The sequence below is a fragment of the Centroberyx affinis genome, unplaced genomic scaffold (genome assembly GCF_046629955.1).
Source record: "Centroberyx affinis isolate AG114_WGS23_722 - 3 ecotype Tasmania unplaced genomic scaffold, CSIRO-AGI_Caff_v1 ptg001910l_1, whole genome shotgun sequence".
NCBI classification, from domain to species: domain Eukaryota; kingdom Metazoa; phylum Chordata; class Actinopteri; order Beryciformes; family Berycidae; genus Centroberyx; species Centroberyx affinis.
The window spans coordinates 12273-24811 of record NW_027280273.1 but is presented as its reverse complement, the minus strand read 5'-3'; the positions used below and the strand labels follow the sequence as shown (position 1 = coordinate 24811).

The following is a 12539-nucleotide window of genomic DNA, read 5'->3' as shown; positions in this document are numbered from 1 at the left end:
GTAAATACTCAATTTGGCACGTAGGTTTTCATGAGTTGGTTTGGTATTTTTGTCTTTGTACTCAAGGTCTTCACTCCCTATGAGTAAGTAGGACCTGATGAAAGAAGTTTTCAGAGTCCAGTTCAGTTCTGTGGAGTATGGCACCAATACTCCAAACCAACCTTTTCTTTTCAAAGAGCGCTTGAGCACGACTGCATGCTCCCCCTTTGAACTTTGTTTCTTGTGATTTGCTCCATTACCGCAAGGCTCCATTTTGCCCTTACGCCCAGATCCCTGAATCCTAACCTCAGCCTTAAGGTGAAAAGACCCCACAAACCTTATCTTGACCAATTACAACAGGTCAGTCACTTCCCTGCTCCCCTCTGTGATCACAGATCGCCGATCAGATGCAGCCTCTAGAAACAGGAAGAGCCTATTGTTGGAGCGGGTCAGCGGCTCACATGTGTTGCTTCTGGCCAATTAGAGATAATGCATAGGAAACTCTGCGGGCAGGAGCCTATTTCCATCAACACCTGTAATTATACTAGGCAGGTGGTAACTGCTTCCCCTTTCCCAGAGGAGAATATGGCGTGGGGCTGGTGTGTGTGTGTGTGTGTGTTTGTGTGTGTGTGTGTAAGAGAGAGAGAGAGAGACAGAGAGAGAGAGAGAATGAATATGTGCAAGTGAGAATAAGAAATATACTAAAGATGTAGAATACCAGCAACAAATATGGTGTTTTGCAATGCTCATGCCGCCACATGAGGAAGCTAAAAAGTAAGTTTAAAGGATAATACAAGTGTTTTTTGTTTTTTTTTAAGTTTGTGCCAATCATCTAGGTTGTCCCTCAGCTTTGCATGTCTGCACACAGTCAGCATAGTTGGGGATATCAGAGCTCTTTATTTCCTTCAGAAGAAGTCATTTGCTGCCATTAATTCCTGTAAAATATGAATATGAACTGTCGACAGACTTGTAAACTGTCAGAGCGAGATAAGCCATGACTGAAATGAAGCCTTAATTTGGTTATGTCAGAGTTTCCGTTTTGTTGTTATTTCATTGTGCCAGAGTTTCCACATCAGTGTACACATTACATTACATCACACTCTGCTTACTGTCAGTCACCTGACAGCCACAGGAAGAAATGTCAATCTCCACCTCAAAACAAACTTTATTATCACATCCATGTCTTTTTGTTTGCAGGGCAGTCAAGTTCAAGCTAGGTTTGACTCAGTAAAGTTTGTTTAAAAACCAACAAAAAAAACGAGTAAATGTTAAAAAATCTTACTTTATATGACATGAATTGCAAAATTATTGGTGGAAACGTAAACTATAGACATAGAAGTAAATTTGTCTGTAACTCTACATGACACCAGTGTTCTCCTTTCAGCGTGTGGTTGAGCATGCAGCCTCTGAGCTCCAGGCTGCACCTCGGTTCAGCCATCTGCACAACCTCTGAAGTGCTCTGTTCCTGTGTAGATGTCTGGGCGAGAGCAGACACTGACCCCATTTACACCATTAACCCCCCCCCCCCCCAAAAAAAAAACCCTGCCTTTTCACATCTGGCTTCCCAGAGACTTAGCGCCGCTTGTCCTGCCGAAGAGAGAGTTCTTATGCAGTGTAAACAGGCAGAATCAGGCTTTGAATGTAGCTCCAGTCCACCGTGTTGATCCTGAAGCCAGAGTCCACTTGTTTGCCCCGTAAACTTTTTTGACTCTTTGAAGCCAAATGTGGGGGGGGGGGGGGGGGGAGAAGAAAAAAAAACCCCACATATTTATTTTTTTCAAGTGTACATAAAGGTCCCATGGAGAGGTGCGTGCTGTTGACCCACACTGTGTGTTTGTGTATTCAGGGCCCGGACCATGACTGAGCAGCAGGAGCAGAGCGAGGAGACGGGCCTGCTCGCTACGCAGGACCTGGACCCCTCCAAGGACGACGACACGCACGGCCACTTCAGGCAAGTCTCTCACACACACACACACACACACACACACACCGACACGCACGCGCACACACACACACGTCTGTCTAGGCTCTTTCTTTCGCACTCTCTCGAGCACACACACCATCTGTATCCTGTGCGCGGTCATGGGTTAGAGCCCCAGGAGATTTATTTACACAGCATTTATTTTGAGCTTTTATTTCAGCTGTATTTGATGTCAAACAATGGTCACACATACGCACACACACACACACACACACCCAGACACATGCACACAAAGAGGCTGCAAACAGCAATATATTTAACTTATAAAAAGGATGTTTTATTTAATATACTGGATAGGGCATAACTGTATGGAAAATTTAAATCGGTGTAGTTTTACAGAATGGTAAGAGGCTCTAATCCATCATAATGTATTTTGTTTGTGTGTGTGTAAACATGTGCATGGGGCTGGGAGTGAGAAAGACCATATATGTGTGTGTGTGTGTGTGTGTGTGTGTGCGTGTTATATAAGAGGGATTCGAGGCGGGGGCATTGTAATCCTGGGGAATCTGTTCTGGGATGGATTTAGCAGTGAAGCATGGTGTGTGTTGGTAGTCTCAGTGAATGGGAGGGCTCTGACCGCTTTATGTACACGTCAGTCTTCAACCTACACTGCTCAGTAAGTAGAATGTGTTTCAACTATGATCTTATTTGTTCCCAGCACCTAAACACACTTCTATCGGTGCATGCAGTATTCTAACATGCATGTCATCCATCTTCTGGCAGAAGGAAGCGCCACACTTTATGTTTTTTTGAGTACAGAGTGTGTAAACTAAAGGAATAGTTCACCCCAGTCATTATCTACTGACCCCCATGTCAGTCAAAACTCCAGTGAAGATCATAGTTCTATTAAACACAGAGAGTTCAGTCCACTATATATATATCCATCTCAGCCTTCTCTCAAACTGTCCAAGTTAATGGAGCCATCTTGCTACACCTCCAAAAAAGCATAAAATATTCATAAAATTTCTCCAAACAGCTCATGCAGCATAATTCAAGTGTTTTGCTGCCCAACGATTGTACTGCGGGACCAAAAGTCCAATATTTTCCTCATTATCTCCTGTATTTTCCTCACTGACAATGCTTTGACAATAACAATGTACCCTACAGTAGGAAGTGTGAACAGAGTATTATCAGTGGGGAAAATATTGGAGATAATGAGGTAAATATGGGACTTTAAGTGTCCTGTCGTTTGGCTACAAAACACTTGGATTAGGCTGCATGAGCTGTTTGGAGTAATTTAATGGACAGTTACTGCTTTTTTGGAGCTGTAAAAGAAAAGAATGCTCCATTAACTTAGTTTGGGAAAGGGCTGAGATGGAACTATGGGGGATAAATCGCTGTGTATTTGGCAGTCTTACAAACTTCAATGGAGTTTCAACTAACATGGGGGTGACTAGATGACTAAATTTTCATTTTGGGGTGAATTATTTATTTGAAAAGAAGTTGCATTTTAAATAAGAACACCAACCTGTTTCTGGCCGAGGAAAAGGTAATCAATCTTTTAGCTGGATAGTTTGATTTGAGAGTCACGAGACAATTTGACAATCCCCTATAATTCCCTCATCACTCTTCCCTTTCCCCGTGGCTACCTTGAGGCCAAGCTAACACATAGCAAACCTGTCCTCCTATCTCAGCTCTTTCGGTCCCATTTCCTTTTTCTCCAACTAAATTATTGACTGGGAGTCCGCTGCTATGCTCGCCACCGATAGGTCTAATTTAGGATTCCATTTAGGAGTCTTTCAGCTTGTAATTAGCTCCACTATTCAGCCTCACAGCCAAGGGCACTGAGATACACGGGCAAATACGCATGCGTGTACACACACACACACACACACACACAGCAGGCCCAGTAACATTTTCGTTTTCTCAGAGGGGTATAAGCTGACACGATGCAGGTCTAGTTTTATGGCCAAACCACAGCTTGTAAAATGATGGTAAGGGCAGGGAGTTTTTCTTTTTCAGTTTAGATTTTGGGGTATTTATGTCTTGCTGGGCAGTACAGTTGAGAGCGACTGGACAGGAAAAACAACGGAGAGAGAGGATGAGGTGAAGACATGAGTCAGAGCTCATGTGCAGGACTCAAACACTGTCACAAGTACATGACGTGCTCCTTCGTCCGCTGTCATGTGAAAACCTTGCAACTCCAATTTTGGTGATTGACATAACATAAGCTGTCACTGTCTGGTGAAAAGATCATAACTCTAATCGTATTTCTAAGTTGGGTGATTTTGTTGTTTTCAAATCAGTTGGAGCATTACATGGTTCCGACCTCTTGGGCTTATAAAACCCTTTCAAAAACCCATCAGATCATGTCAGAGATGCATTTTCATCAAGCTCAAAACAAATCTGATTCTCTCACTTCCTTAAAAGTTATTTTGGCTAGACAAGGTTTTCACCCGACAGAGATGACATGACATCTTAGACAGCTGCTTGTCAGTGTCCAATTTGTCATTTCAGTGTGCCTACGCCAGTTTGTGCCCTTTTTTAAAAGGATGCTTCACATAGACACATAATTGCAGGGCGGTCGCAGCACTCCAAACGCTGTAACAGTAATTGCCTGTAGTGGTTTGCCTTCTTCACTCACCTAGATGTAAGCAGTATTGATTAAGACCTGGATCTTGTGTAGCAGGGAGACAGATGGAGAGTGAGAGAAGAAGACTAGAGAGTCAGTTAGTCCCCACAGAGCCGCCTGTGTTTTTAATAATCACTCTCTTCTCTCCACCTGGGAGTGCAGAGCTGCCGCGGAGCCTATTTATAGGCAGCATCCAACAGGCAGGAAGAGCGGCACACACAGACAAGCTGCCTTCATTGTTCATGTCTTTTCTAGGGTTATGATTGTATGATGGAGATAGCGAAGAATTTGCACATCCAGGACATGCTACTTCAAACATTCAAATGTAGGAAATGTAAAACAGAGGCGATATTTTGGACACATCTTTGACACATTCCTCCTTTCTGTTTCGGCCTAATGACCTGTACTTCAGCTGGGTTATGGATTATTTATTTGCCATTCTGTGCGATGAACTCACCTGCACTGCATTAAATTTGTTGAGCAATTCTGTACTTTAAACTTATAGGACATGCTTATACACAAGCCCTTAGTGCTTCATGGCCACTAGATGTGAAGATACCCAGTAAAAAGAACAGAATAAGCAGAATATTTTGCTATTGGAGGACTAGAAGATTTGCTGATTCTTCACTCTTATCTTGTATGAAATCACTTTACAGAATAAAGCCACTGGTGTTTATGTCTTCCTTTTTAATGCTACACCTTTACTGTATTGAGGATTATTTTGCGGACTATTAGTTGCAGAGATATAGCTCTCTAGCTCTTTGGCGTTGCTGCAGGGAAGCGGCCGGTTAGCCATCTGGCAGCGAGGAGGAAAAAAAAGCTTGAAAACAGCACAAGGTGGATTTTGTCACTGCTGCTTAGCTGGCTGTTTTGAAGATGATACATAATGTAAAGTGGGTGACGTATCCCTTTAAGTGTCTTTAACGCTTCCACCAGAGCCAGGAGAGCTGGCAGCGCTGCTCCTGTCACAGCTGTGCTGCTCTGCTGTAAACAACAGCCTCATCCTGCACGCTCTCTCTCTCACACACAAACATGCACACACACACACACACACACACACACACACACACACACATACGCACAGCAGGACGTCACAGCATCTGTCAACCCCTCAACCCTCTGACACTTAACCCTGCTTGGCTCTTTTTTCAGCCTGAGTTGTGAATCTCTCTCTCTCTCTCTCTCTCTCTCTCTCTCTCTCTCTCTCTCACCCTCATCCTTCCACTTTTTTTGTAACATGCCTCCCTTTACTTATCAGTAATGTTAAAAACTATCGCCCTCTCAGCTGTAACACGTCACAATTGGACATAGGACTGGGCAATAATTAATCATTATCAGTTATCATCTTTTAATAGAATCATATCATATTGAAATAATGAGTCGTTCTGTTTTCTAAATGAATGACAAAAAGCAAATACTAATTAAAACTCTCACAAACTGAGATCTGAAACCAATTAGGCAATATCATTTGAATATATTACCATGCAGTTCCATGCGATAAACATCACTTTGATTATTTAGCATGTGATGTTGCATATGTCAGTAGATAATGTTATTATTAATGTAGAAATAATTTCTTATGATTGTCCTTATCGCCCATCCCTACTTATATTGTATTATGGTGTTTGGTATTTCCTGATAAAAGAGTTCGCCAATAAGGGTTTTAGGGTGATTTTGCATATGTTAGCAGATGTTGTCGATATATATCAATATCAAAATAATTTCTTATGATTATCATGATATTAATTTTGTCCATATTGACCAGCCCTACTTGAGATTAGTGTTTCCCCCAGCAGAGTCAGCTTGGTGTCAACATGACAGACACCCGGCTGTTTTCCGGGTTTTCCACTCAGAATGTTGGACCAGGAGAAGGACGAGTCACACTCAGCAGGGAAGGCAGAGTCCGGGTTGCTTGGAGACACGGGACACGTCGTCTTCTCCCCCTGAGGAGAGCCTTTAAACAGAACAGTCCCATAGATGATGTTGTGACGCTGCATTTGCATCACTCTAACATTGTTGTGAAACTGAAAAAAAAAGGCAGTGAGTAAGGGGTATTTTAGCATAATGGCACCTTGTTGTATGAAGGACACTCTCCTAGCTGAATACAAATGTGGTGCTGTTGATGTTAGAGTCTCCCTGCTGAATCACAGCACAGCAGTGTTGTAAAATTTATGGGTTTTTTTGCATCATGAGAAAGTATTGTGAAAAGGATCTGTTGGTATCTAGGAAACTCAAAAGAACTGCCTTACTGTACTTTATTTACTGACCATCGTCATGTGGGAATTGGTTTACGGTGCATTGTTTTTGCACTGGTTTCAAAGCCCTAACAGGCCTGAATTATACTGAATGTTCTGCTTTGACACAGCTATAAAGCTCCTAGGTCATTATTGAGGACATTATCTTGGTGGGGACATCATCTCGCCTGTGTTTGAGCGGTGTATTTGAAGGATAATACCGTGTTTTCTCAGTCGTCTAGCTTCCCCCTCTCTTTTACATTATTCCTGCTTGTTTCTGCACACTGTCAGCATCATTGCAGAGATTAGGACTCGTTTTCCTCCGTTCAGAAGAAGCCATTTACTGCCATTTCATTTCTGTACAGAATGAAAAACAACTTCCACATGCTTGAAAATTGCCCGAGCTGTTTTCTGTGTTATCTCATTGTGCCGAGTGGAGTGTTTTCATATGAACGCGCGCATTACGATACACTCTGCTCACTGTCAGTCGACTGACACCCACAGGAAGAAATGGACGTCTCCGCCAGAAAATAATCCCTCAAAACCACGTTGCCAAACCTTATTGTCACATCCATGTCTTTTTATTTGTTGCGTCTTTGTTAGCCGGGGCAGCAGCTAATTTCAAGCTAGGTTTTACAACATCAAGGTTGTATGTTCACTATGCCGAAAAACGAGTAAATGTTAAAAAATCTAATTACATATGGCATGCATTGCAAAATGGTTGGGGGGAATTTAAACTATATATAGAAGTAAAGGGGCTATAACTCTAAATGACACTGGTATTCTCCTTTAAGTGCTGGTTATACTGTATTTTATCTGCTGGGAGATTCTGTCTGCATTAGCAGTAGATATGAGAATCATGCTGTGACATCTGCCGCAGTGTTCCGGCTATTCCTCCTGAGGCTCGCTTGGTGCCAATGATGTAAGTGTGTGTGTGTGTGTGTGTGTGTGTGTGTATGCATGCATGTGTACTAGGGAGTGCAAATATGTGTGTGTGTGTTCTGACTATAAAAAGAACAAGATGGATTATCTCCTGCCATGGTTAGTATTTGTGTTTTTTGTGAAAGCCTGCATCTACAGAACCTACTGTTACGCACTCAGTGATGCTTAACTCGTCATGTGGAAGCTTTGACCTAGTCGTGATTTTCACAAACCTTGCAGTCATAAATGCACAGAGACACTCTCACACACTGACACACACACACACACGCTCACAAGCATACCACCATTTGTCATGCTGCCAAGGACAGTTTCTGCCTTCCTCAGGCCAGATGAAGGCATAAAGCCACCTTCAGACGTGCCTGTATTACTATATTACAGTCTGTTTCCCTTATATATAGCAATTGCATTTTTACAGTAGAGTAAATACTTGTACTCAGCAGTGTAGTGTAGATGCATGGCATAGTTTACATAGTTTCATCATTTTCTAGTGGTAAACTGAATTTCTGGACAATGTTGTATCTTTGCAGTGGCTCTTGCTGTCCTGCTGGGTCTTATAACAGTATAATAACAATAACTCAACTCTAAACATGCTTTTCTTTTCACCCCAGGTTTCAGCTGATTGAGGACTTGTCCTATGAAGATGTGAAAAAATGCTACCGGGGCTCGGTGAGTCTCGTCCCTCTGTCCTTCCTAATTGTTACTGTGTCTGGGATTGGAGCAAGCCCAGCCCCTCCCTGCAGCTGCAGCTATATTCATGTTTACCTTAAGACTCAATCCATAATCACAGTGGCACTCCCTGTTAAAACACTGCTTTCCCACTAAGGGATATGTTTATTTTGTGATTCTTTGGCTTGAAGACATTTCTTTCACTTTCAGACTGAGTATTTGACAGGAGGCAAGGGCAGGAGTCTACATCAGTCTTACATGTATTTTAAACATCCCTGTGTTTCATCATGATTGATTACAAAAGTAGACAAAACGTGCATATTACAAAATCTTCAATAATTTATGCATATATATTACATTTTGTTTGGAAATCACTTGTGATTTCTTGCTAGCAAAGAACACCAAATAATGCTAGCAAAAACCACACCTGCTGCTGTTACAAATATGTTAAAAATAACCAAATGTTCCCCAATGTTTCATTTGCTCTAATATGAGATTTCTCAAGCTCAACTATCTGTAAAATTTAAGAGAATCCTTTCATTAGACTGGCAAGTTACAAAGCAGCAGGGAGGGGAAATAATGGCTTATTTCATCAGAAAAGCTCAGAGCGGCTACATTACCGCCTTTCATTATGATCACATTTCATTTTCTCATGATACATTTGGAGAAAATGGGTTATCTTCCTATCTGTGCACAGCAAAATCATCAGTGTTAAAATCAACACTATGCCAGTGTTTATATAAGTCCACACCAGTCGGTTAATTTAACACTTTGCAGAACCATATCAGCTCTGTGATTAGACAAACAACTCTCCAATCAACATCTGTCAGCTTAAAATATTTGTCACTGAAAAATCAACACTTAGGAACATTGGAAAATTTACCATGTGGGCTTTACTGCTTTTTTCACCTGCAGTCAAAACACTTATCACTTTATACTGGGGTGACGGCAGACATAAAATCTAAGTGCTGAAAAAAAATCAAAATCCAGACAAACAACCTTGGGCCTGAAACACCATCAGCAATAAAAGGTTTGTTAGACTAATTGTAATCTCTATTCTATTCCATCTTTATTTAATTATCTGCTAACAAAATGCCTCATTCTGAAAACTGGAACTTGTTTACATTTGATAAATTGTCCAATTGGCTTACATCACCTCGTTTTAAAAACATATTCCACTCCATTGCAACCTAGTTCATCTTTGACAGCAAAGGGTTTGCTCCAGTCCTGGCCAAAGTCCTCCAAACTGTACAGATGAAGACCTCAGCCTTGATATGTGCCACATAGAGGTGTGACCAAGTCTACTTTGATCGAGTCCCAAGTCAGTCTCAAGTCTTGAGGCACAAGTTTCAATTCAAGCCCCGAGTCTAAATGTAGATTACCAAGTGAAGTCCAAGTCAAGTCCATGTCATTAATGTCAAGTCTCAAGTCTAAATGTAGAACACCAAGTCAAGTCAGAACAAATCAGAGAAATCTAAATATCTAAGACTTTTCAATGCAATATGGTTTTAAGAGGATAAAAACTTGGTAAGAACATCATGAGTTTGATTTCTATAATCAGTTTCAGCTTCACTAAATTCCATTCCATTCATTCCATACAAATTCAGAAAACAGAATTTAAATTCAGTCGTCTGGTGGAACAAATCTCATCACTTTCAATCTAAGTCATTTACACAAACACAAGCTATTTTGTCAAGACTTTAGAAACCTTTTCAAGTCATCAAAGTACAAGTCAAAGTCAAGTCCCAAGTCACCAGAATCCAAGTCACGTCAGGTCTCAAGTCTTCTCTTCATGCATTGTCAAGTCTCAAGCAATTCAAATTGTGACTTGTGTCCCCACCTCTAGTGCCACACATCATCACCCACTTCCTCAGTAAGCGATGATTAGACTCCATCATAAAAATCTTAACACTATCACACCTACAAAGTCATTTAGCAAATAATTTTACAATAGGCTAACAAGGTCAACCATTAACTCTGAACTGCCTCTCTCCCGGCCCTCAGGAATACTGTAACCTACTGTACTGTTATGACTGTAAGCAGCATATTCCTGAGGACAGGAGCTGCTCCAGCACGAGCTATTAATAGAACGACAGAGACAGGAGATGCAGACAAGGGATTTTCACAATTCACACCAAGGCAAACTGAGCCGAGTTGAACAAAAAATAGAGGAGAGAGAGAGAGAGAGAGAGAGGGAGAAAATCTGGTGACAGAGAGACAGAGTTAGAAGAGAGTTTGAGCTACGAGAGAGGAGAGCCAGGGGAATGAATGAGGCTTCTTATGTGTTCGGGGAGCGTGCCGAGGGAAACGTCTTGACTTTCTCTGAACAGGGAGGACTTCAGGTGTCACAGACCGCCGCCAACAGCTAGGAGACAGACAGAGAAGAGAAACAGGGAGAAAAGATGAGAAAGAGGTGGGGAGAGAGAGAGAGGCAGAGAGAGCACCGGGACTTCAAGTGAGAGTAGGTAAGAGTGGGAGAGAAAAGCGTATGTAATGTATGTGTGTTTTTCAGCCCAGTATCATGAAGGGCGGTGTGTGTGTGTGTGTGCGTGAAGGAGAGACGGAGAGAGAGAGAGAGCGAGAGGGAGAGAGAAAGAGAGAGAGAGAGGGAGTGAGAGGGAGGGTGTCAGCTGAGGTAGAGTCACTAGATGTTTCTGTTTGAGAGAAAGAGAAGCTTTTAGTCTCTGAGAAAGTGGCTGTAAACTGAGGCATCGGTGCAGTAGGAGTAGGTGTTGGTGTGTGTGTGTGTGTGTGTGTAGTATAGTGTAGTATAGTATAGTATGTGTTTAAGTATATAGACTAGAGCTAGTTGCGCGGAGGCAGTCCTGCCCGCCGTACTGACCGGCACCAGGGGAACAGTGTGTGTCTTGCAGCGGGGTGCTCCAGGCCTTGGATGTGCGCGAGTGTGTGTGTGTGTACGGCGCCAACGTGCTGAGCCTGGTGCAGAGCGCGCGTCCGCTGAGGGAGAGGGTGGTGTCCGCGGCGAGCGGAGCCGGAGGCGCCGGTGCTGCCGGCGGTGCCGGTGCCGGTGCCGTGCAGGCAGGCCGCTCAGCCAAGGAGCTGCTCATGACTCTGCCCTGTCCCTCTGCACAGACTGTCAGCAAGTACAACTCCCAGTACCACAAACTCTTCCAGTGCGTGCCCAAGGATGAGATCCTCATGAAAGGTACTGTCGTTTTTTTACCCCGATTTCCCCAATATTGTGGTGCAGCATCCCAGTGTTTTTTTTTTAAATCAACTTGTTTATATTCTCTGACGTTATCCCGTCATTCACCATTATTTACCTGTTATATACTTGTGAATGTGTCTTTCATCCCCTTCTTAATTGCAGTCTGTTCAGGTTTGCATGCCAACTGCTAATGTAACAATTACGGTTGGATTGATATCGGTTTGCCGACATATCGGGCCGATATTGGCCCGTTATTGTATATCCGATAATCAGATAATGGCCAGTAGGGCTGCAACTAACGATTATTTTCATTGTCGATTAATCTGTTGATTATTTTCTCGATTAATCGATTAGTTGTTTGGTCTATAAAATGTCAGAAAATGGTGAAAAATGTGGATCAGTGTTTCCCAAAGCCCAAGATGACGCCCTCAAATGTCTTGTTTTGTCCACAACCCAAAGATATTCAGTTTACTGTCATAGAGGAGTAAAGAAACCAAAAAATATTCACATTTAAGAAGCTGGAATCAGAGAATTTTGACTTATTTTTCTTAAAAAATTACTCAAACCGATTAATCGACTATCAAAATAGTCGGCGATTAATTTAATAGTTGACAACTAATCGATTAATCGATTAATCGATTAATCGTTGCAGCTCTAATGGCCAGTCATGTCATCCACTGCTGATATGATGTCTCTCCTTGACCACAGCTACATAAAAACAGTCCTGTGATCAATTTTTATTTTCTTGGCACATGATATTGAATGAATGAATGAATTTATTAATTTAATTGTTCAATAATATTTTTTGTAAATTAATTCTTCATTTAAAGGCCCAATGTATCCCAGAGTTTCCCCCCACCATTGAATCTGTGTGGTGGGTCACAGAACCTTTAAAGAGCTACTAAGCCTGAAAGAATTTCATTACTATGGGTTTCAGTGGAGTTTTAGTGTCCCATGATGGGTTTTAAATGCTGCTTCAGAGGATTTTCCATCCGG

At 42.1% G+C, this 12539-nt stretch overlaps 1 protein-coding gene across 1 annotated transcript in view; it reads left to right on the top strand.

Annotated features, from left to right (window-relative positions):
- gramd2aa (GRAM domain containing 2Aa) overlaps positions 1-12539 on the top strand; it is a 29677-nt gene that overhangs the window by 7456 nt on the left and 9682 nt on the right. The window contains exons 2-4 of the mRNA XM_071530302.1: positions 1826-1930; positions 8317-8374; positions 11468-11540. Of these exons, the coding sequence (XP_071386403.1) occupies positions 1826-1930; positions 8317-8374; positions 11468-11540 (236 nt within the window). The remainder of the gene's footprint in view (positions 1-1825; positions 1931-8316; positions 8375-11467; positions 11541-12539) is intronic.